The sequence below is a fragment of the Choloepus didactylus genome, chromosome 19 (assembly GCF_015220235.1).
Source record: "Choloepus didactylus isolate mChoDid1 chromosome 19, mChoDid1.pri, whole genome shotgun sequence".
Taxonomy (NCBI): domain Eukaryota; kingdom Metazoa; phylum Chordata; class Mammalia; order Pilosa; family Megalonychidae; genus Choloepus; species Choloepus didactylus.
Window position 1 is genome coordinate 10,573,674 of NC_051325.1, and position 25,350 is coordinate 10,599,023.

The following is a 25,350-nucleotide window of genomic DNA, read 5'->3' on the forward strand; positions in this document are numbered from 1 at the left end:
GTCTCCTCTCTGCTGGGCTGGCTGCCCTCAGATTCTCTGGTGTCTGGTCTCAGTCTATCTATGGTTGGAGTTTGAATCAGTAGAATGAGTTTCCGATAAGGGCTGCCACTGCAGTTCTCCCTTCTCCTTCCCGGAGCTGACAGCCTCTCCTCCCACGGGACTGAGCCTGGCAGGGAGGGGCGTGGGTCCCCTGGCCGCAAAAACTTACAGATTTCGCTGATCTCAGCAGTTCCATGTTTTCATGAGTGTTGTATGAAGTATGCCCAAAGTCAGATTGCTCTGTGGTGTCCAGTTCACGCAGTTCCTGGCTTTCTACCTACTTTCCTGGAGGAGTAACTAAAACATACAGCTCACCAGTCTGCCATCTTGCCCCGCCTCCGGCAGTATATTAATTTTAAATTTAAATTTATGTAAAACTTTTTTATCAATTGTACTTCTAGCCTTTATTATATGGAAATACTTGTATAATTGCACAAAGATATTGGGAAAATGTTGTGCACTACAGTTCTGTTTGTAACAACTAAAAATGAGTAACAACCAGGAAAATCCATCAATAGGCAGAAAGGTAAGATGAAACATGGTGTATGCACACACTGGAATGTCTTACACCTGTTGTTTGCAAAGTAGATTTCCTCCTCATGGACAAGAGGTCGTCCTTGGGACTCATGCTCATCTGCTTTCCCCTCTGGGAACCTGATTGACAGAGAAGCAGAACCTCTGGGAGCCCAGGGGGTGGGTGGTCTCTTCTTCCCACTAAGGCCAAGCCTGGGACATCAGGGGACCGTGCCCTGGCAGGGCAGGGTGGGGAGGTGCAGCCTGAGGTTGGACACTGAGAAAGCTACAGTCCTGGTGCAGGCAGGTAGGAGACCCCCTGAAGCACTGCACTCTGAGGGCAGAGGCAGGAGGGAATCTGCATGTTGTCCATGGCCCTCCGAGAACCTCTTGGACCCAAAAGCCAGAGCCCAGCAGGTGAGAAGAGCAGGTGAGAAGAGGCCTCCCTGAGGCTGGGCTACAAGTGCTGGGATTACATCACAAAGGGGCTGTGGGTGAGCTCCCAGCACCTGACCAGGGCACAGGCATGAACAGAGGGGTCAGAAGACACAGGAAAACCAGGGCTTCGGTGGTCAGAGCCCAAGTCTAAGAAGGAAGGGGGAGCCCAGTGAGTTAGAGCAGGTTGGGAAGTCCACGGGAAGCCCAGAGCTGGGAGACCTGGGGGTGAGGGAGGTACCCAGTCCTGAGGTGGGGCTCTCACCCAGCAGCAGTTCAGTCACATGTCAGAAGACCAAGACCCAACTCATATTGGTGGTTGGTGATACACACAGGGGCAGCATTGGCACCTTGGGTTCTAATGTGGAGAAGCAGAAAGCAAGACAACACCCAGGAGAAGGAGAGAGGAGGGTCATAGCAGAGAACACGCCCCACCCACTCCCACCCTGTGAGTAGTTCTCCTTGGAGAAGGAGGGTCACCCTTTAGGGCTGATGCTGCGAGAAGGTAGCCTGGTGTGGTAGGATCTTTGGACCCACAGAAGCAGCTGCCCTCCGCCTTGATCCTCTTTCTTACCCCCTCCAAGCTTTCCCACTGCAGCCTTGAGAGCACAAGGAGGAGGCTGCCCTGCGCCCCCAGCTAAGGTACCATGAGCATACACTGGTGGTCCTCCCTGATCCTGCTGTCTATGCTGGTGGCTCTGGCAGACAACACGGACCCAGACAAGAACAAGGTGAAGGCGTTGAGGAAAATAAATCTCAAGAACTCCTCAAACTCCAATGTCAAGCAGTGTCTGTGGTTTTCCATGAAAGAGTACAACAAAGAGAGCGAGGACAAGTACGTCTTCCAGGTGGTCAAGATACTGCAAGTTCAGCTGCAGGTAAAGGTGCTCTTTCCATATGAGACATTGGCGTAGGGTGGGTCAGGTTGAAACCAGACTGAAAAAGTGGGCACATGAGAGGAAGGCTGATATGCAAAAGTCCTGCAAGTGCTAGGGCTTTAAAAACATACACGCTCACACAGAACAGCAACAACAGTGCATGCATATGATACTTTCCATATGTTTGGTCTGTTCTCAGTATGTTACGTATATTAGCTCATTTAAACCCATTACTGCAAATCAAGTGTTCATGATTTGTCTTTGCTAAAGTCTGCAGGCAAACTGAGTGCTGTGAGCATTTTGCAGTCATGTCACCATGGGCAACATTTAAACCTATCAAAATAACCCAGAGTGCAGAGCAGAAGGGAGGCATACGGCACTATCTAATGCATAAACTAATAAAAAGTGCCCCCTCCTATATTTTTCATTCTTTTAATTCAACATTGATTTAATGACTGTGGATCATACCAGTTTACTGTTTATGAAACCTCCCTCTCCACGGGGCCAAGAGTTGCCCAGCTCTGGGAAGCATTTCTTATATGGATTGCTAAGTGTGTGATGCTCCCTGGTGTTTGCAAGCTGGTGGCCCTGCCACTTATGGTCAATAAAAGGCCCTCAATATTGAAATTTCAGCTGACTCTGATTCCCAGCTTCTGTGGATTTGTTGGTAGTGGGGTTTGTAATTGTACTGTGAAACTTTCAGGATGTGTGGAAAATGACTCATCAGATAGATCATTGCTGGAAATGGTTTTTTAAGCTTTTATGCTCACCAAGTTGCCTCCGTTAGCAGGAGAGGGGTCCTTTCATGTTCTGCCACTTATGTCCCCCAGATCCTTGGGCCAACATGAGTCATCAGCACTGAATTTCCAGTACGTAAAGCTGATGATGTGGCACCCTCTATTGATTAGGCCCAGTTGCTGCCCTGGACAATTCATCAAGAGATACAAATTCCCAGTGCGTTTTGAAATGAGGGCCAGCAAGACCAACTACTAAAAGTATGCTAAAAAGTTTCCTGGGTTTTGCAACTTTTCTAGTTTGCTTCAATATTTTCTTTCTTTGGTATCCAAGTAGCATATGCATTTGACAACTTTCTCACATGCCACTTCTTAATGAGACAGCTGCTGTCCTAGCTACTATAGATACGATGGCAAGATATAAATGACTGTGGTCGTTAGAAAGCCGACAGTCTAATTGGAAAGAAAAATCCTAAACCAAGAATGAGAGTTGTGGTGCCCGTGATGATGTGGTATATGGGGGCTGGGGCACTGGGAAAGTCTTCCTTCAACACCTGTTCTTACCTGGGAAGCTCCTAAAGTTTCCACTGCCCAGGCTGTGCCCTCTCCAATGAAATAAAGATCTCTGGGTAGGAACCCAAGTCTCAGGTTTTAAAACTCTCTAGGTGATTCCAACATGCAGTTAAGGTTGAGAACCACCACTTTTAAGGGAGTGATGTTGAAGATGAAACCTGAAGCCTGATTATGAGTCGAAGAGGGAAAGAGGGGAAGGAGGTTGGTGGGAAATACTTTGGTTTGGGTTTCCCTGGAAGCAGCGCCTGATACTAAAATTCAAGTGCAAGTAGTTTATTCAGGAGGCCATCCCAGGAAGAACTAGGAGGGCACAAGGTGAGTCAATGAGCAGGTAACCACCATGGGCAACTGATGTTCAGCCTCTCTGAGGTCCTCAGGGACACAGCATAGATCCCACCTCAGAGTTGCCCACCCTACAGGTGAGGGAGCTGGGGTATTTATCCACCAACTCTCATCAGTCATTGGCTAAATGCTGCCCCAGGAGCTGTTCACTCTTTCTGGCAGCTGCAAGCCCTTGGGCAGGGAGCCCGGAAACCTGCATTGTGTTTGGGCACAGTGTGGGGTGCAGGGTACCACTCACAGCATCTATTACAGGAGGGGAGTGTGTGGAGGCGGCAAAGAGCATCCAGGCTCCCAGTTGGAAGGAACACGGCCCATTTGGGCAACTCTGAGAAGCCAGTGTGACCGCCATAGTGGTAGACAGCGGCCAGACAATTCCCGGCCCTGTGGGCCTTGGGCAAGATCTTTATTTAACTTGGGAGCCCTGGAAGGCCAGAAAAAACATTAGCATGGGAAGTTTTTAGGATTCATGGTACCAGGTTTGATTTTTAAAACTACTGTCCTGGTAAACTCAGTTTTAGGCTGAGGGGTGTTGAGGATTTCATGGGGATGTCCACCTGAGCACATGGCCTCCTTCTTCTCACCTTTAAGTCCTTGTTTCCCTGGAATTAGCATATACGGATGCCTCTGACTTCTCATGGCTGGATGCTTTAATTTCCCAGCTGTTAAAACAAATACCATACAATGGGTTGGCTTTACAAAAACTTATGGCTCTTAGTTTCAGAGACTAGAAGGCTTGCTTCATCCCAGAGTCAGTATTTTCTGGCTGGCCATCCTCGGGGGGATCCTTGGCTTTTCTATCACATGGCAATGCACATGGTGGTGTCTTCTTTCTCTTCCAGATTCCATTAACTTCCAGCTTTTGTTTGTTCCCTGTGGCTTCTCTCTCTGTGTCCAATTTCCTTTGCTTATAAGGATTTCAGCCATATTGGATGAAGGCCCATCCTCATTCCATTTGGCCACACCTTAGCTAACAACATCTTCAAAGGTCCTATCTACAATGAGTCCACACCCACAGGACCTGGGGGGAGAGGATTCAATCTCTAAGAGTAGGTGAGCAGAATCCGTGGGACATTGCATAGTGGCTCAGTACTGGGCTAGGGATATAAGCTCTCCTCTGGGGCCTCCGTTAGAATCTGGGTCTGCCACTGGCTGCAGCGTGACCTTAGGCAGGCTACTCAGTCGTGCTGTTCCTCAGCTTCCTTACCTTTGGAGGAGGGGGGTGACAGCCTCACCTAGAGGCTGGTGTGAGGATTAAATGAATTGCATCAAACCATTTAGAACAGGGCTGGACAGAGGGTCCCCTGTGGCTGGGAACTATCAGTTATTACTATTATAAATGGGATGTGCTGTTGATTCTCAGGTTCACCTCCACACTATTTTCAAGATTCCCTAAAAACTACAAACCTAACTCCCAAACCCAGCTGGTCACTTCTTGATGTCTTTTATCTAGTTTCTCTCCTCACCCCCCACCCTGGGAATGGCTACTCAGAGGGCCCTTTGCTGGTGCCTTGTAGCACAGCTAAAATTTCACACCAATTTATTCAAGGGCCTGATAGGAAAAGGTGAGTTCAGGTGAACTTGGGCCCAATGCGCAGACTCATCTAATCCCACCTGCCCAGGGAGAACTCCTTCTCAACCACAAGTCACTGGTGCAGGCAGCACACACTTATCTAAACTTGAAGAGTGATGAGAGTCAACCAAATTAAGGGGAGGAAACTGGAATGCAAATTTTGGAAATATTTAATAAGAGAAATCGCATCATTTTCTAAATTTTGGATCATTAAAAATCACTCCTCTTCTTTCTTAATTCGGATGTTTGAAAGTGAACCCATGCATGTGTGGACTTAATTAGTTTGGAAAGCCTTCTCTTTTGACTCCAGAATCTAGTGTTGGGAGCCTGTAGGTGTTTGAGACATGGCAGGTGATGTTAGGAAGGGCCGTGGGAAAGAGGAGTGACTCGGTGGGATCCCAGGAACTTGAGATGAGTGTGCAGGAAGCTTCTCAGGGAGGCCCTGGGGGATAAGCCCTGAGGAAAATAGAGAGAATGTCTGAGCAGAAACCTCAGCCACCCCATAGGGTGATCAGAAGGTGGATGGCCTTTCAGAGGTGTCCCAAATGTGGTGAGAAGCCAGAGCCTTGACATCACACATCAGCTATTGGATGACGGACACCCCAGGGAGAGGTGTGCCTCTGGGTGGCCATCTCAGGAAGGGCATGACGTTGGGTAGCAAGGCCATCTCTGAGGGGTCTGATCCATGAGGACCGTCTGCCCAGGTTCCTCTCAGCAGCTGTTGGATTGTGTCCTTCAGTCCAGAAGGGGGTTCTAATAAGGGTACCCCCCCCAGGGAGTAAGTGTCTTTTCATGGTATGACTTTGGAAACTAAGGAGAAGATCAATGATCCAATGGATCAAGATGATCAAAAGAAAGAGTGATCTCTTCAAATAAGGATACACTATTTTAATGAGTGTGCATATATAAAAATGTAAATATATTTAAATAGGCACCATATTGAAATACATTTATGTGTGTTTATATTAATTTTTTCTCACATCTCAGAGACTAGCTTCAAAATGCTTCTCATACCTTGAATTGAGCCATTTTCCAAGCATCCTTGTATTGTGTCCTCACAGTTCCTTCTCTTATTCCTCCCTCTTCTAAGGACCCTTGTGATTACATCGGGCCCACCCAGGAGTCCAGGATAATCTCCCTATTTTAAGATTCTTAATTTAATCACATCTTCAAAGTCCTTCTGGCCATGTAACATAGCCTTTTCACAGGTTCCCAGGATGAGGACATGGACAGCTTTGGGAGACCAGAATTCTGTCTACCATGATCGCATAAAAATGGAAACATATGGTTTCAGTAGACATGTGTCTTAGTTTGCCAGAGCTACTATAAAGACTAGCTGTAGGCTTAAACAGCAGGAATTTATTGTATCATAGTTTTGGAGGCTGGAAGTCCAAAATTAAAGTTTTGGCAGGATCATGCATCCTTTGAAGTCTGTAGCATTCTGGTGGTGGCTTGCTGGCTACCCTCAACTCAATCTCTGCCTCCATCACATGCCATCTGTCTCCTTCTGTTCTTTCAGTTTCCCACCAACTGGGTCCAAATTTCCTTTGCTTTTAAGGCCCCCTATTGGTTTAAGGCCCATGCTCATTCAGTTTGGCCTCACCTTAACGAATAACATCTTCAAAGACCCTGTTTGTAAATGGGTTCACTCCTATGGGACTAGAGGTCAGGATTTGAGCATATCTCTGTAGGGGACATGATTCCATTCATAACAACAGTGAAGCGCCTCCTTGACAGCCTCCCTGTGTGCATCCTCATGGCACAGACCATACTGATGCTATCAATGCAATGGCAATTTCCACCTAAGATGTGACAAGCAGATGGGATGTCCTGTCCTTTAAAAAGAGAGCTGGTCAGGAGGGTATTTTGTGCCGGCAGAGCTTGCAGTAGGAGGCTGGGGCATTTCTGGTGACCGTGAGCTATGGCTGATACTTACTGCCCGAGGCATATGGCACTGTCCCAGAGAAGCCTGCTCCTTATTGGCCAGCACGTTTCAAAGCCCTGCCCATCCCCTTTAAGCCAGGAAGGGACACAAGTCAGCAGATTCTGACGAGAGGGACTGCACTGGTGGTGGGTGGGAAGGGGCTTCAGGGGCTTGGCAAGCAGCAGAAATTGGTCAGTTTTAGGTCCCTTCTAACCTTGAAGTCCCTGACTGAAAATGCTAGAACTGATGCTATGTGTAAATTTGCACTTCTTTGCCCATTATTATTACTCAGGAAATGTCTGCCTGCAGTTTATTTGCTGGTGTTTATTTGACTGCTCAGCGGCAACAGCTGCATGAGTTGGAATAGTCTGGGATTGCCCAGCAAATGAGTGAATACAAAAGAAAAAAAAAACAAAAAACAAAAACTACATATGCATGTATATCAACATATATTTCCCCTAAAGGATATAAAATATGTGCTCTCGTGATTCCTGATTCAGTGGGACAAGTCATCATTTTCCTTGGTATCCAAGGATGTGTCCTCCTTTTCAGAGTGTATTTATCCATTGTGTATATGAACATAGGGGATTGATAGAGTGACAGCCAAAGACATGGAAAAGTCATTGGTTCTCCCGACACCAGCTAGAGGTCACTGGAGAGTATTCTATCTATTATGTATTATGTATGTATGTATCTATCTATCTATCTATCTACCTATCATCTATCTATATCATGTGAAAAAAAATCACTTTCCTAGTAGCATCCCAAACAACCCCTCAAAACAAACTTGTAAAAATACACAAGAATAAATTTAGTGGGACATAAGAAATGAGGAAAGTTGCCTGTAAAACCAGGGGATCTGACAGATTTACTTAAATTCCAGAGAACGTCTGTGGACTAGGCTTGAATATCAGACCCTGCAAGACAGCTCTTGTCTTCCACCTCTTTGTACAATTATTCCAGGAACCATAGCCATGGGCTACCCTGGTGGCGAGCAAAAGTCTAGCTTCCTGACTCTTCATTGACTGCTATAGTCTTTTAAAACCGGATGAAAGCAGGTTTAAGTGTCATCATGTGTAGCATTATCTGGTGTTCAATCATTAGTGAATTCAGCAAATACTGATCTCTTACTGTGAACCTCCTGCTGCTCTACTCATTGAAGACCCCACAGAGAACATGGCCCCTGGGGTGGTGGGAGGGACTTGGGTGGGGAAGCTCAAGAAGCTTAAAAGAGCAAGAGCTTTCACCAGGGTCAGTGTGACCAGAGATATGTGTGTGTGTGTGTGTGTGTGTGCACATGTGTGTGAAAGGACCTGGGGAACATGTAGCATCTCGGGTCCAGGAAAGTCTATGGTTGTGGTGACCCCATCCTCCTCCTCCCACCCTTCATTGAGTAGCTACATGTCCTGGGTTTTGGGGCAAAAAGTGGAACGAGAAGGGAGGCCCCACCCTGGAAAGGAGCCTTTTCAACATCTGGCCCCAGATCGTCACTAGTCTCAGCGTGCAAAGGACTTGATGCAGAGGGTATCAGTTGGCTTCCCCTGAAGATATGTCTGGGGAGAGAGAGAGGGAGAGAGCAAGGAAAGGGAGGAACTGGGGAAAGGGGGAAGGAGAAAAGGAGAGAAGAAAACAAGAGTGAGAGTGACTTCTTTAGGGTTAGCTAAAACTCTTTGACATAAAATAAAAACTTTTTTAAAAATTAAACTTCACGATTGCTACCTGACAGGTCACAGACCGTATGGAATATTTTATCGATGTCGAAATTGCCCGCAGCAATTGCAGAAAGCCTTTAAACCACAGTGAAAGCTGTGTCGTTCAGGAAAACTCCAAGCTGGAAAAGGTGGGTGAAAAAATAAGGTCAGGAAACAGTCCAGCGTGTCACCCAAGGGCTGACTTGGTCTGCTTAGGGTCTTTGGCCTCAGGACTGAATTTCTTGGTCTTTGAGGTAGGGCGAGCCCCAGATTGTTCCCTTCTGACAGTGCTTTGTCCAAGACTGGTGAATGACCCAGGCTTTCTGGAGTTTACCCAACAGGGAATGTTGGTATGTCTTGGCTCCTTTCTTTGTAATGTGAGCATCAGAATCCCCTAGAGGCTTTGGTGCAACCTAGGTGACGGGGCCCCAGCTGGAGTGTCTGGTTCAGTAGCTGTGCCGGGGGTTCAAGAAGGTGCAGTTCTAACAAGATCCCAGGTGACACTGCTGCCACAGGCCCAGGGCCATACCTTGAGAACCTCTGCTTTACATATTGCCACAGCACAGGAAATTGTAAGGTACACTTAGATCTGATGTTTGACTAAAACTGTGCCTGTCCACTCAAATGAAATACGTCCTACCATTTCCAATTGATGGTAGATGCCCACCAGACAAGCATTTACGCAACGAGCACATCCTAAGGCCACTGGGTCTTTTATGTTTATGTGCGACTATTTTATGTTTTATTCTTTTTAGGAATATACATGTTTTGAATTTATATTTTCTACTGGACTCTTTGGTCCATAGGGCAATTGTTGCTTTTTGCCTGTTTGTCCCCACGGGGCCTCTTTTGTCTAAAGTTTCCACAGACCTTTTTGGATTTTAAGGCACACATGCACATTTCTCAATAATGAAAACTGAATTTTTTTCTCTCCAGGCCTTTGGAATAAGGCTGAAGAGTAAAAATACTGAACATTTCTTTTGTACTGACTCTCATGGGAATGTATGCATTTTTATATACTATTATTAAATATTAAGCATTGATTTCTGATGTTACTTTAAGTCTCTGTTTATGAGTTATTTTTACAATTGTCTCTTCTATCAAATATTTCTTCAAAATATACCAAGAATATTGGATAGTTTTTCTTCTTTCATCTGTTAGTGTAATTAATTAAAACAATGGATTCCCTAATGTTGGGCCATTTCTTACATGTCTGGAATATGGTGCATTTTTCTTTTAGAATACAGTGGGATTCGAGAGGCCACTGTATTATTTAGGAATTTTTATTTTATATGTGTTAAGCACTCTTAAACTTCCCTGATGTTCAGAATCACTTGAAGCATGTGGTAAATGCAAACATGTGCACACACACTCATGAATCAATGGTCACGTGAACTCACACAATACACGTGTACACATTTACAACACACTCACACGTGCACACATTCACTTGCACTCACACACATGTACACACTCATACATACACATGAACACGCTGGCAAGACACACGTGCACGTGCTTACACAAATGTACACATGTGTATCCACACACATGTTCATTGACCCCCCACATGAACACACACACACACACACACATATGCACATTTACACAAAGATATGCACACAAAGAATTTTCATGGCAGCATTTCCAGGTACAAATAGCATAAGTATTTCATATCACTGGCAAGGTCTAGAAAGTGCTGCATTTGGGACAGTAATCATATAATGGGCAATTGGCTTGCTTTAATTCCCTAGTATTTTGTTCCTATTTTGTTCCTTATTGACTTGGTGAATTTGGGCTGTAATTTATTTCTTTGTCACATTTTGGTCTCAGGATTTTACTGTTCTGGTGTAGGGAGAATGGGGCTTTCCATCTGAATCAGTTTAAAGACCAAAGACCAAACCTCAGTTTACAAGATTAAATGTAATTTGCCTATAAAATCATCTTGATTGGGTCTTTTTCATGGGTATGTGGGTCAAAAGTCATCCACAGTCCTCCTTTGCATGTGACTAGTACACACCAAGGGTCGAACTTCCTTCTGTCTGACTCCATCTGCCTCGTAGCTCCTCAATGTCTGCAGTCTATTTAAGATGCCCTTTGCTGTTTTCTAGTACTGCTGTCTGCCTGTCTGTCTGTTCATCCATCCATTGATCCATTGATCCATCCATCCATCCATGCATCCATCCATCCATGCTTCCATCCATCCATCCATCCATTGATCCATTGATCCATCCAACTATCTATCCATCCATCGACCCATCCATCCATCCATCCATCCATCCATCCATCCATCCTTTCATCACATACACAGAATATTTCTTTTGTCATTTCAATGGTATTTTGAAGGTTCTTTGGAAAAAATATATACTTGGGTCCTAGAATCCTCTAAATTGCTCTTATCCTGACTTACTTAACTATTAAAATAATGTACATCTGTTTAAAAATATTAAAAAGAATTAAAATTTAAGTTTACAGCTAATCTCCCACCGATATTACTATGATTGTTAATGTGTGTTGCCTGCCTGTGGTTAGGATTTGAACAAGGATCCTTATGGGAAACTGCTGATGGCTCTGAAGCTCTGAGTCTCTGTGCAGCAGATCCCTGGAGGCATCCTTAAGGGTGATGACCCATTACTAGGACTTTCCAAAGCTGACACCTAGCAATGGGACAAATTTATCTTTTCCTTTTGGTGCACCCCTGATTTGTGTTGTCTTTTCTTTCAGAAAACAGTTTGCAGTTTTGTGGTAGGAGCGCTGCCCTGGAATGGTGATTTCACTGTGCAGATGACTAATGGGCTTCTGGGGCATTCTTTCAACCACTATCTCTGTCTTCCCTTTGAAAAAGAACAATGGCTCTCCAAAGCTGTTACCAACTTGCTTTCCTCACCAATCCTCTCTGCTTGCCTTTCTGATTTTTAGTTTCAGATCCTTTTGCGGTCTCTAAAAATGGGAATGTCTAATTCCTCTTTCCTGGCATCCAGGGATATCACTCGTGTTGCCCAGCTTATTTGTACCACCAGGGATGTTTGCCACTAAGTATAAAGAACGGAACAAGGGTCTGATTTCATTCCTCGCCATCTGAGGATGAGACCCTAGTGATGGGGTAACAGCCCCTTAATGAGGTCTGCACCCAGTGGTGCAGGTGACAGGTGTCTTTGGTGTGAGGCTACTTCCTTCTGCAAGTTCTGAGTGGATGGGACTCCTGAGCTGGGAAACCACATTGGTAGACCAGAAGTCCTCTCCACAGTATCTTTGTGAGGTGGGGGGCTTTGTGTTTCTTTTATGTAAATTCAACAAATTGTTACAAAAAGAGAAAGGAGAGGGCAATACAACCTCAAGAGTAAAGTGTGTGTGCTATGTGTGTGTGTGTGTGAGTGTGAGTGATACAGAGAGAGAGAGATGGAGGGAAGTTGGAGAATGTGAGAAGGAAATAGGCAGAGAGGTTGGTAGGCAATAAAAATCACTTGAAGAGATAATCATTAAAAATAGATGTGTCTATTTTAAAGGTGGTGTTGATATGATTTCAGAGGCTATTTTAGCTCCTTGACTGCTGAAACAAAAAATATATATATGTAATGGGTTGACTTAAAAAAGGGCTCTTTATTGGCTCACAGTTTTGAAGCTTGGAGAAGTCCAAAATCCAGGCGTCAGCAGGGCGATGCTTTCTCCTCTAAGTCTATAATATCCTGGTGCTGGCTGCCAGCCACCATTGCTCCTTGGCTTTTTTATCACATGGCAATGCACACGGTGATGCCGTTTTTCTCTTCTGGGTTCCATTGACTTTCAGCCTGTTTCTTCTCATGCCTTTTTTGCTTACAAGGACTTCAGCCATATTGGATGAAGGCCCACCCTCCTTCGGTTTGGGCATGCCTTAATGAATAACATCTTCAAAGGTCCTATTTACAAATGGGCTCACGCCCACAGGACCAGGGGTTGGGATGTGAACATGACCTTTGTGGGGACATGACTCAACCCCCAACAGAGGTCAGTTGTTCTTCAAATACACAAACATGAGCCAGGTTTTTTACCTCAAGTGGACTGGTAGGTGGACGGCAAAATTTCTGTCTAAGACAAGGCCATGTGTGCCACTTTGGATGTATTATGTCCTCCAAAACGCCATGTTCTTTGATGCAATCTTGTGGGGGCAGACGTATTAGTGTTGATTAGGCTGGAATCCTTTGATTGATTGTTTCCATGGAGTTGTGACTCAATCAACTGTGAGTGAAATGTCTGATTGGATAATTTCCATGGAGGTGTGGACCCCCCCATTCAGGGTGGGTCTTGATTTAATTACTGGAGCCCTATAAAATAGCTCACAAACACAAGGACATCAGAACAGCTGCAGCTGAGACAGACATTTTGAAGATGGCTTTTGGAAGCTGATGCAGACATTTTGGAGAATGCCATTTTGAAACTCAACCTGGGAGCAAGCAGACGCCAGCCATGTGCCTTCCCAGCTAACAGAGGTTTTCTGGATGCCAAAGGCCTTTCTCCAGTGAAGTTACCTTATTGATGATGCTTTGCCTTAGACACTTTATGGTCTTAAGACCATAACTTTGTAACCAAATAAACCCCCTTTATCAAAGCCAATCCATTTCTGATGTTTTGCAAAATGGCAGCATTAGCAAACTGGAACACCATGAAACTCAGAGGCCAACCATTTTTCCTCTGGTTTCTCTGTTTAGCCCAATTGATGTCATTAAGTAGAGAGACCTGTGTCATCTCTTCCCCTCCCAGCCTTGGCCCGTGATTCTTGTGCTTCCCCATCCAACCTCACCTTCATGCCTCCTGCTTCCGTCTAGTGAGGGCCCCCCTCTGCTTCCTTGCCCGGCTTCTCAAGATCCTCGCCAAACTAAGAGGCCAGGGTTTGGACCTGAAACATCATTTTACATTACTTGAGCTTATACAATTTTCCTAATTAAAAAACATTCTTCCCTGTGGGCCAGGGAGGCTCCACCAAAATTGTTCCCCTCACTCCTGCATCCCAGGCACACTGATGGGATGGCCCAGTGGGGGCAGCAGGTAAGGGAAGAACTGAGCTTGACCACTGCAGTAGCTGGATCCACTACAGCTTCGTATGTCTTGTCCGGCTGCATTGAATATATCTGAGGAGCATGGAAATGCCTTAGGGAAAAATGGCATTATAGATCAACATCATGGATTGTCCTTCCTCATGGACATGGCTGCGTGGGAAACCCCAGGAACCTGGAGCAGGCAGGTGTCAGCAATCTGTGTTCAGCCTAGGTGGGTCTACTTCCCACACAGGCCCAGGGTCACGTCATGTACATGCGCTTATATGTACGGTCTACTATTAAGGATGCTTTTATTTATGTTACAATTTGATTTAATTTAATCTCATCTTTTTCAACCTGCCTCTCTGAATCTCTTCTCTTTCACTAGCATGGGCTGACAATAAATGGAAGGCAGGCCTCAATTTCCCCATTGTGGATTTAATATCCCTTTTGCTAAAAAGTTACCAGAACACACACATGTACACTATACACATACACACCCACACTCCCTCAAGGCACACACACATGTATACACATACTTACACACATGTGCACACATGTAAAAACCCTTCCCTTCCCTTCTCCAGAGCAGAGCCCTTTGCATAGAACCTGTAATTTCAGCGAGGTTCTGTTAAAGACCCTGTGCTGGGCCCTGGAAGCCAAGCAGTGTTTCAGCCTGGGGTGCAGGAGTCCACAGAGACTGGGTAGGGTTATAATCTCAAGGAATTGGACATGAACACTAGCCACCTAGCCTTCCCTGCTTTATCAGGGATGCTTGGGCTGTCCACCTGGTCATCAGTCATGGCCGTAAATGTGTTTGAGGAAAAGGAATCCAATTTAGCAAAATCCTGGGCTGGACCATGGGGACCCCACAGGCTTACAGAAACTGAGGTCAGAGGCAGGGCCAAGCATGCAAGGAGCTCAGGACATGGATATGGGGAAGGGCCAATACAGAGGATGGAGTCCAGTCCAGGTTTGGAAGATGGGAGCTCTGTCCCAGCTCTGCCACTTCCTAGCTAGGGTCTTCACCACCCCACTTAGCCCCTGGGGTGTCCACTGGCGATTTACCTGGACCACCCGGCTCCAAGGGGCCAGCAGCAGTGGGAGGCAATGAGTGTCATGTTGAGTGACTTCCAGTGTGGGTCCCCTGGTGACCGGAACCTCCAGACAGTTGCAGAGCTGCTTTTGTGGGGGCTGAGTCCCTCCAGGGCTGTGGGAGCAAGGGTGAGGGTGGGGAATGGGGGAATGGGGGGGTGGGGTTGTTCTGGTTTGCTAATGCTGTTGTTATGCTGTTGTTATTGTTATGCAAAATACCAGAAACGGTTTGCTAATGCTGTTGTTATGCTAATGCTGTTGTTATGCAAAATACCAGAAATGGGTTGGCTTTTATAAAGGGGGTTTATTTGGTTACAAATTCACAGTCCAAAGGCCATGAAAATGTCCAAATTAAGACACCAACATGAGTATACATTCAGAAAACCAAAGGAAGGCCAATAGCATTTGGAAACCTCTGTTAGCTAGGAAGGCATATGGCTAGCATCTCTTGATCTCAGGTTGTGTTCCAGCTCCTCTCTCAGCTCCTGTGCATTCTTCAAAATGTTGCTCTTGGGGCATTTTGTCCTCTTTTAGCTTCTCTGGAGCAAAGTCTGGGCTAGCATCCCCAAAGTGTAAACAAAAGTCTGCTTTCAGCGGCCGTCTCCAAAATGTCTCCCTGAGCTGCTCTCCAAAATGTCCCTCTCAGCTGCTCTGAGCTCCTTCTGTTTGGGAGCTCTTTTATAGGACTCCAGTGATTAAATCAAGACCCACCCTGAATGGGTGGAGTCCGTATCTCCATGGAAATAATTTACTCAAATGTTTCACCCACAGTTGATTGAGTCACATCTCCATGGAAACACTCAATCAAAAGATTCCAACCTAATCAACACTATTACGTCTGCCCCCACAGGATTGCATCAAAGAACATGGTGCTTTGGGGGACATAATACATCCAAACTGCACAGAGGTGGTGGAGGCCATTCTGCATGTCTTCCCCCAGAAGGGCCTGCCCTTTATTCCTTGTCCTCCACTGCGAAGAAATGTTAGCTGGAAATGTAAAAAGGGGAAAAGGAGTCAGCATGCCCTTTTAATGCCCTTTTGGAACATGGTCCAATGGGCCCAGTCACTGATTATTGAATTATCTAGGGGAATGTACCTTTCTCTGACATGCTATTTATTATTAATCAAAGGGCCGGTCTCTGTAAATTTAAATGCTAACTTATGGGTCTTTTTGTTCAAGAGAGATATAAATGATTTCTGTCTAGAAAAAAAAAAAAAAAACAAAAACAAAAGATCACCCAGATGTTATGGTTTTATTACTCTGTAGGAAATTTGCCAGTTTTGTGTCTCATCTGGTATTTTCCCCCAACGTTCTTTCTCCCTGCCTAATACCCACTAATGCTATAATTCTCTGAGCCAGCTGCTTCTGTCTTTACTGAGTTAAATGAATCAGATGCTCACATTGTAGTTGTAAGTGGATCACGTATTCAACTTTTTCAAAACTGCTTTGACACTTTCCTTGTGAATCTCTGGAGTTCTCCACACCTCAGCTGCCGGGATTCAGGACAGGCTGCCCCCCTCTTTTTGCACCTTGTCCCTCACCGGGTTAACCCAGGGAGAGCTCTGGGTTAACCCACAAGCCTGTCACTTGCTGCACTTCACATGGAAACTTCAGCATCATTTGAAGTTTGTTTGCAATTGCTGTGGGCAATCTCAACATCTACGGAGTTTTTAAGAGGGTCTGGGAATTGCCCAGGAGAGATGGCACAGACCCCAAAGGAAGGAAGTATTCCTGTGGCTTCTGTAAAAGACAGAGAACAGCCTTCCTGCTCAGGAAGAAGGCTCCCCTTGGCCTCACTGGAAGCTTTCAATCTCTAGCTTGCTTTCTGCACCCTCTAGACTGTGGCTGTGGTCTTCTAAGCTGCCTGTGTGGCCAGGCCAGAAAAACGCAACCCCTGTCTGGGGTCAGACACAGCTGTGCGACCAACTGGAAAATATGTGATTCTGGACTTTGGCCTCCTAGAAGGCAGAACTTTTTTTTTTTTTTATTCATTTTTGTTGAGATATATTCACATACCATGCAATCATCCAAAATGTACAATCAGTTGTTCACAGTACCATTATATAGTTGTGTATTCATCACCTCAATCTATTTTTTGAACATTTTCCTTGTACCAGAAAAAGTGAAAAAAAGAATAAAAAAAAAGCAAAAAAGAACACCCAAATCATCCCCTCCCACCCTAGTTTTCATTTAGTCTTTTGTCATCATTGTTTTACTCATCCATCCATACACTGGATAAAGAGAGTGCAATCCACAAGGTTTTCACAATCATACTGTCACCCCTTGTAAGCCTACATAGTTATACAGTCATCTTCAAGAGTCAAGGCTACTGGGTTGCAGTTTGATCATTTCAGGTATCTATTTCTAGCCATTTCACTGCACTAAAACCTAAAAAGGGTTATCTATATAGTGTGTAAGAAAATCTACCAGAGTGACCTCTTGACTCCATTTGAAATCTCTCAGCTACTAAAACTTTATTTTGTTTCATTTCACATCCCCTTTTGGTTAAGAAGATGTTCCCAATCCCATGATGCTGGGTCCAGATTCATCTCCGGGAGTCATATCCTGCATTTCTAGGGAGATTTACACCCCTGGGAGTCAGGTCCCACATAGTGGGGAGGGCAGTGAGTTCACCCACCGAGTTGGTTAGCTAGAGAGAGAGGGCCACATCTGAGCAACAAAGAGGCACTTAGGGGGAGACTCTTAGGCACAATTATAGGCAGGTTTAGCCTCTCCTTTGCAGTAACAAACCTCATAAGGGCAAGTCCCTTGATAGAGGTCTTGGCACATCAAACTGCCAGTCCTCAATGTTTGTGAGAACATCAGCGACAATCCAGGTGAGGAAGCCCAACACCTCTGCATTTCCCCCCAGCTCCTCATGGGGGCCCTGCATATATATTTTTATTCTCAGATAGGACCTTTTTATCCTAATTGAGTTAAGTACATATTTGTTCATAGCTATTTGGAAAATAAGTATAGACAGCTTATTGATGTTCAAAAATAAATATCAACAGAAACCTCTTCATCCCATCCTGGTAAACATCTACCTTGAAAACTTAATCAATGCTCAGACGAGTACAGCAGGGCATGGTGGGGGTGAGTGTGGGGCCAAGTAAGCTATAATTTACCCCTGACTCTTGCTCTTCCCCTAAGGAAGCGGCTCATTGTGGTGGAACCGCAAGACAACAAGACGTTTTCCCTGTCCTAAAGCCCTGATGATCAGAGTGTGGCAGCCCCAGTGCCACCCAGGAGCTTGTTAGAAATGTAGAATCTCAGGCCCACCCAGACCCACTGAGTCAGAATCGACATTTAATAAGATCCCAGATCATTTGTGTGCACAATTAAAGCTTGAGGAGCAATGCTGCAAATTCTTAAATATTTCTCCTGGGTGTTGATTATAAGTCCTCTAATTCTATAAAGTAACTTGAGGGATGATTGGCATTTTTGGAATATTTGATTGGTTAAATCCCGCAGTGCTTTTTGTTTTGTTTTGTTTTTTGAATTCAGTTTTATTGAAATATATTTACATACCATACAATCATCCGTGGTGTACAATCCACTGTTCACAGTACCATCACATAGTTGTGCATTCATCACCCCAATCCATTTTTGAACATTTTCCTTACATCAGAAAGAATCAGAATCAGAATAAACAATAAAAATAAAAAAGAACACCCAAATCATCCCCTGACCCCATTTTTCATTTTGTTTTTGTCCCCGTTTTTCTACTCATCCATCCATACACTGGATAAAGGGGAGTGTGATCCACATGGCTTTCACAATCACACCATCACCTCTTATAAGCTACATTGCTATACAAATTGTCCTCAAGAGTCCAGGCTATTGGGTTGCAGTTTGATAGTTTCAGGTATTTACTTCTAGCTATTCCAATGCATTAAAATCTAAAAAGGGCTGTCTATATAGTGCATAAGAATGCCCACCAGAGTGACCTCTTGACTCCGTTTGGAATCTCTGTGCCACTGAAACTTCATTTTGTTTCATTTTGTATCCCCCTTTTGGTCAGGAAGATGTTCTCAATCCCACGATGTCGGGTCCAGATTCATCCTGCAGTGTGTTTAAAATTTATTTTTATTTTTATTTTTTACATAGAGTCTATATACCTGTCTTTATTTTGTTCTTAATTAACTTCCCAGTGGTTTTTAGTTGCTGCTGTACATGGATCTCCCACCCCCACCCCACCCCAGCTTCTTGTTGTTTGTATGGAGAATGTTGTGGATTTTATGATGTTGTGAGGTTTTGGCATTTTTCTTACTTCATAAATTAATGTGAATGGGATTTGAATTGATTCCTTTGATGGTTAAGTCAAAGGGTTTAGAAGCCCCTGGGAAATAAAGTGGACATATCAGGAAACAAAGAAGGCTTTGCAGGGCTGTGGGCTCACCTGCACGTCAGTGGAGAGGAAAGGGTGGCCCAGCTTCTCACCCTTTGGGTAGCCCAGTTTGGAAGAAGCCTGTTTTCTCATGCCTGGGAGCATGTAGGGTTCCCTGGTTCCAGGATTCAGAACTCTCCAGACCTTAAGTTCTGATTTTCAGACCCTCTCCATCCTTCCCCCTGCTCCATTCTTGAGAGAACCCTGAGACTCAGCACCAAAAGAGCAAGATGTCTTCATGCAGATTTCTCCTGTGAGACCATACAGAGCCAAATGGAAAAACTTACTCCCCAGAGCCTTCATACCAATGTTCTGACTCTTTACCACACACACGTGGGGATCTGGCCCTTCCTAACTCCTTATCTTGTCTCTGACTTTTCTCCACCTTTCTCTTTCAGTGCCCTCAATGCAAATAGCTCTTAGCCACAGCTAGCTCTGAGAAGCAGTTGCTTCAGTGAGGACTTAGGGGACTGTTTCATCAGCCATGAGAATGTCCTTGTTCCCTCCCTCCTACTCCCCCTCCTCCCTCCATCTTCCCTTTCTCCTCCTTCCTCCCTCCTCCCTCTCCCTTCCCTTCTTCCTCTCTCCTGCATTCCCTTCCTCCCTCTTTCCCCCCTTCCTCCTTCTACCCCCTCTCACTTCCCTCTCCTTCTTCTCTTTCTCCCTTTTCCCTCTCCGTCTCCTCTCCTTCTTCCCTATTCTTTCCCTTCCCTCTTCCCTCCCTCCTCTCTTCCTTTTTCCTCCCTCCCCTCACCCTCCTTTCTCTCTCTTCCTCTTCTTTCCCTCTTTCCCTTCCCTACACTTGAAGCAGCATTGATATTACATCTGTCATTACTTTGTGCATTTTCCTCACTTACAAAGTCAGGTGGCCTTTTCTGTAGACCAATGGGAATTAACAAAAATAAATTTGGGGCCCCTGTTCCCCGACTTTCTGCTGGGCTTGTGTGGCTGGATCGGTTTGAGGTCACTTCACTGAATGAGAATCTCCTCAGCCCCTCACACCAGTTCATCCTCTCTGTGGATTGACGAGTGCAGGTCTCAGTCTCCTGGACATCCCTTTCTGTGAGCTCTGCTCTTGGGGCTGACCACAGTCACTGCTGTTGGGGCCCTCACTGGCCATGAATCCCACCCATGCCCAGAGTTACTTTGTCTTCTCCCTGATGAGGCTCCTGTCCTCCTCTGCTTGTCCCCCACCCTACCATGACTCATGATACAGAAAGCGTCCCCACCTGGGGCCATGGAGGACCAGAGCTCCAGGAAGCAACATGGAGCAGAGGACAGAGGCTGGGTCAAAGGGACATGAGGAGAGGAGATGTGGGGTTTGGGTCACTGCTGTGGCTGTGGAGGTGAAAAGGCTGGTGCATGCAGCATGTCCCTCTCCCCACGCTGGCTTACCTGTCTGTATAGGTAGGTACTGCCTGGATACTTGGTGACCGGTCCCAGCTAATCACTTTCCTTCACAGGCATGACCATGTTTGAGTTCAAGGGAATGTTGTTTCAAAGTCTTGGCTGGCTTATGGGAACCCCACAATGGGAAGTGATGTCAGAAGCAAGAACTGGGTCCACAAAAGCTTGTGGACACCAGGGACACCTGGGTTGTGATCCCAGGCCATGGACAACCAAATGTTCATGCAGGGAATAAGCCACAGACCAGGTGTGGAAGACATGAGTCTGTCTCAGCTCTTCATTTCCTGGTCTCAGGGCCTTATCCATATGTTTCAACCCTGTAACCTGCTCACTGCAACTTGGGGTAACAGTAGGGCTGCCATCTCAGATGTGGTTGTTGGGAGTGGAGGGTAGGGATGTATGGTGGTTCTTCATTTTAACCCATTCCTGTGGGTGTGAACCCATTGTAAATAAGACCTTTAGATGAAGTGTGGCCCAACTGAATCAAGATGGGTCTTAAGCCTATTACTGGAGGCTGTATAGGAAAGCTCACAGAGAGGAAGCCAAAGGCAGCAGCCAGAAACTGGAAGTTTCTCCCAGAGGAGAAAAGAGAAGATGCCACCACATACACTGCCATGTAAAGGAAAAGCCAAGGAAATCCAAGGATTGCTGGCTAGCCAGATGATACTGACCCCAGGGAGGGACCAAGCTTTCTAGACTCCATAAAGGTTGTTAAACCAACCTATATATGGTATTTGTTTTAGCAGCTAGGAAACTAAAGCAGGGTGGTAATAGAAGTACTGGGTAAGCTTTAACACTTCTCAGTGGAGTGGCAGTCATTTTCCCCTATCTTGGCTATGGATACACTTAAATACTTTATTTTTGACTCACTGATGGAGACAGCCAGTGTAATGGCCCTGGGACAGATGGCAGAGGTGGGACTGGGGGTTGGGACAGGTCTCCAAGATGGCGGCCACCATCTTCATGGCTTTGTCAGCACACATCCATTTCTGCCTACCAGAAGGGATTTAGGCAAGAGGATGGGACACCCAATGGGTTGTTGGTGCAGGCAAGCTTCACAACCTGCATCAGAGGCTGTACTTAGGGAGGGAGAAAAACATTGAAAATAGTCCAAACAAGACATGCAGTGAGCCAAGGTGGGCCTCATTGGACCCGTGGAGCGAACTGAGGGTGCGGCATCTTCCCTCCCGCAATCATACCCATCAGCAGCTCCTCCCACCTCTAGATATGAACAAGCGACTCTTCCTCACTCATATAGATTGTGGAAAGGCAGATTTAAGACATGCCCTCTGGGTTCTCTTCCATCAGAACTGCTATGGATGAAGACTTCACTACAAAATATTGGTGCCACCTTGGGCTGTGGGGTGCAGATGAAGTTACCAAAATAAATCACCGAGAGCTTCATCTCTCTTGCCTCTGTCAAGGCCTCTGCCCCTCCACTAAAAACCTCTCCCAGAGCTCTCCCTAGTCCACCTAAAGCTATTCCCTGCCCGAGACCAGAGACAGGGATGCAATGTTCTGTCCCGGACAGGGATCCCCACAGAGGACTGTCAACTGATGCTCAAAGTGTATGATGCTATTACTTTAAGATTAGCACCCTCTAAAAAGCAAATGAGCTTGCGAAGGAAAATGATTCACCACCCATTCCTTCATAGGTCCATTATGCACCAGCCACTTAGCAAGGGCAGAAGCTGACATACACTGCAGCCCCAGTTAGGGACCATGCAGGGCCCAGCAGGACTCAAAGTGAGGTACAGGGGCCACCCTTGAGGTCAGAGTCCCTGGGTTGTAGTACCAGTTTGGAGAAGTTGCTTTATCTCTCCGCTATGTGATGGTCTGAGCTAGCAGACAGGATTGCATGACCTGCAATTCGAGCTAGAATCATCTGATTTGGTGATTCTTCCTATAGCACAGGCCTCATGTCTTGCTGCAGGGGTTGCTGAATCAGAAAAGACCCTGGAGAAATTTCCTTGGCAGTGGGGGTGGGTGGGGGCAGAGGGCCTAATCTCTTGGATTTTGAGCAGTTCTTACTCTGATCTGCAGCCAGCACTGGGCCTTCTCTTGTGGGTGAAGTTTGATGTCACTACTGAGCAAGGTGAAATCAGTTCCACTATGGTGTCAAGCTCCTCATTTTTGCAAAGGGCAGAGTCCTGCAGTCTGGCTTCTTTGGCCTGACTGGGTAATGCTGAGCAAGTGATTCCAGTGAGCTTCAGCAGGCACATGTCCACAGTCTCTGTGTGACCCGATTCCTGCAAGGAGCCAGTGGCGGTCCTGGAGGTCCTGGTAGGGAGAGAAAGGCAGGGTCCGGAAGCAGAGCCCCTGCACGTGGGCATGCCTTGGGAAGAGCTTGCTGTGTTGGAAAGCTCTGGGACCTGTCCCTGGGGATCTGTGGTGGGGGCCTGAGGGGCAGGGGATGTGGGCTGAAGGGGAAAGGGAACATTATCATTAGCTTCCAGAGAGTCTTTCCCCAAGAGTGTCCCCCAGATTCACCTTCCTGTTTGTGCAGCAGAGTCCCGAGTGTTAGATAAAACCTGGGGGCTTCCTCCTTTGACCCCCCTCTCTCCTAATCTAGGAACCCTCTGTTCTGTCTCTTTCATCCCTGGCCTACTTTGAAGTTGCAACAATCAAGGTCTGTGTCAGCTCAGGAGCAAAAGTGACCACAGAACTAACATTTTGCAACACTTGGATGGGACGAGGTCAATAGTGAGCAAGTAGGAGGAGGTAGCAGAGGAAGGAGACATAACCTGCCACCTTCTCTCCCCTCCTTCCTGATGTTACAGGTTATTTAAATCCTGGGACTGAGTGAGCAAGGACCTCTGATGTCAGCGTCTTCACCACCCCTTGCCTGGCTCCCCACAACACACAAGAAGTGCTTTGGCCAACGACAGAAAGGGGAAACTGCCACAGTATTCCAATTGGAAAAATGAAGCACACTGATATGTGATCTTAATTCCGATGCGGTGATAAGTGTCTAAGAAGGAGAGCTTCCTCCCATCGTGTCTTCTAGTGTCCTTGGAAGACTGATAATTCTAGTTAAAAAATGCTAATAGCAGATGATAACCCTGCAGTGTTTATGCAGTTCAGTGGTAAAACTGGACCTAGAAAAAGTGAACAGTGTATATTTTTTCAGTTTACACTTGGATGGACTCTTATGGGGAAATTGAATCCAATTTCCAGAAGACAAGAATTGCCTTTGCTTGAAAGGAACAATAGGTGGGTTTTGGTTGTTGTCAAAACAAATGGCCTTTTAAGTTGGATTTAAATTTAAAATCACTACCATCACCCCTGCTCCCCAGAAATCCAGGTAAAGGACGTTCCAAGGCTAAGATATTTAGGCATTGGCCAGAAAAGGAGTTCAAGGCATGAATTATTTTATTTATGTGCTTATATGATAGTTTATATGATAGTGATGAAAATTTGTTTTGGACAGAATTTGAGATACCCGAATGCCGTACTGGTGAAAATTCTTCTGGAAGCAAAACTTGACTGATTTCAAGATTTACTACATATAGGCAGTAATCAACACTGTGTGGGTAATAAGAGACTTAGATAAACAGATCAGTGGAACAGAATAGAGAAGCTGGAAATAGACCTCCACAAATATGCCCAAGTGATTTATTACAAAAAGCAAAAGCAATTCAATGGAGAAAAGATGACCTTTTCAATGAATGGTGCCAGGGCAAGTAGACATTCCAAAGCGGGAAAATGACCCCCAACCTATCTCTCACACCTTATACAAAAATTAACTCAAAATGTGTAACAGACTTAAAGGAAAAATGCAAAATTATAAAATGTTTAGGACAAAAATATAGGTGAAAATCTTTGAGATCCAGGGAAAAGCAAAGAGTTCTCAAACTTGATTCCAAAGGGAAATCCCTGAAAGGGAAAACTGATAAATTGGACTTCATCAAAATTAGAAACATTTGCTCTGTAAAAGTGGGGGCAGGAGGGAAGTGGGTTTGGTGATGGAAATGGTGTATCTTGACTGTGTTCATGTCAAATCCTGACTGTGATATTGCCCCCAAGTTCTTCAGGATGGCAAAGGATACACAGAATTTCTGTCTTACTTCTTACAACTGCATGTGAAACTACAATGATCTCAAAATAAAAAGTTCAACTGAAAAAAAAAAAGTCCTGGAGCTCAGTAGAAAAATGGGTAAGGAAAACAAACAGTTAAAAAGATAACAGTGCACACTCCTCTCTCCTCCTCAGGGGAGCCAAGATCTCCACCCACCATTTCCCAACCTCCTGGACACCCCCTGCCCCATTTGGTGGGGGTCACCATGGTGACAACATCCAGGACGACGCAGGGATGTCCTGAGCCACCTCCTCGGAACTGGCCATGACTGGACTGTCCACAAGGCCGTGTCCACATCCTGGACTGACTCTGTCAGAACCGGGTAAGGTGCGAGGGGCTGAGCACTTTCCCAGGGGCAGAAGGCGGAGGGTCCCGGCCACAGTGAGGGGTTCAGGCTGCAGGTGCCTGGCCCTGCTGTGAGCCCTGGTCCGTGTGCCCGTCCCTGGTCCCCGAACTTCCAGACGGGACATTATGCAGGAATCCCTCACTCTCCCGGGGCCACGCTGCCCAGTCTCGGTAGTGAGGACAACGGCTCCCTGACCGAGCCCGACTCTGTACCAGGACCTAAGCCCCTCCATGCGCTCAGCACAGGGCCGGGGGCACAGGGACACACGAGACAGAGGCAGATCCGGGGTTCCCGGGCCCGGAGGAGGCGAGAATGGGGGTGA

The 25,350-nt window shown here is 45.9% G+C and overlaps 1 protein-coding gene across 1 annotated transcript; it reads left to right on the forward strand.

Moving 5' to 3' along the window:
* The first annotated feature begins 1,634 nt into the window (after positions 1-1,634).
* On the forward strand, positions 1,635-25,350 carry LOC119516067 (cystatin-8-like). The gene is made up of 4 exons (XM_037812245.1): positions 1,635-1,865; positions 8,735-8,848; positions 11,424-11,477; positions 25,144-25,350. Exons 1-4 carry the CDS (start codon positions 1,635-1,637, stop codon positions 25,348-25,350), a joined length of 606 nt encoding a protein of 201 aa, XP_037668173.1.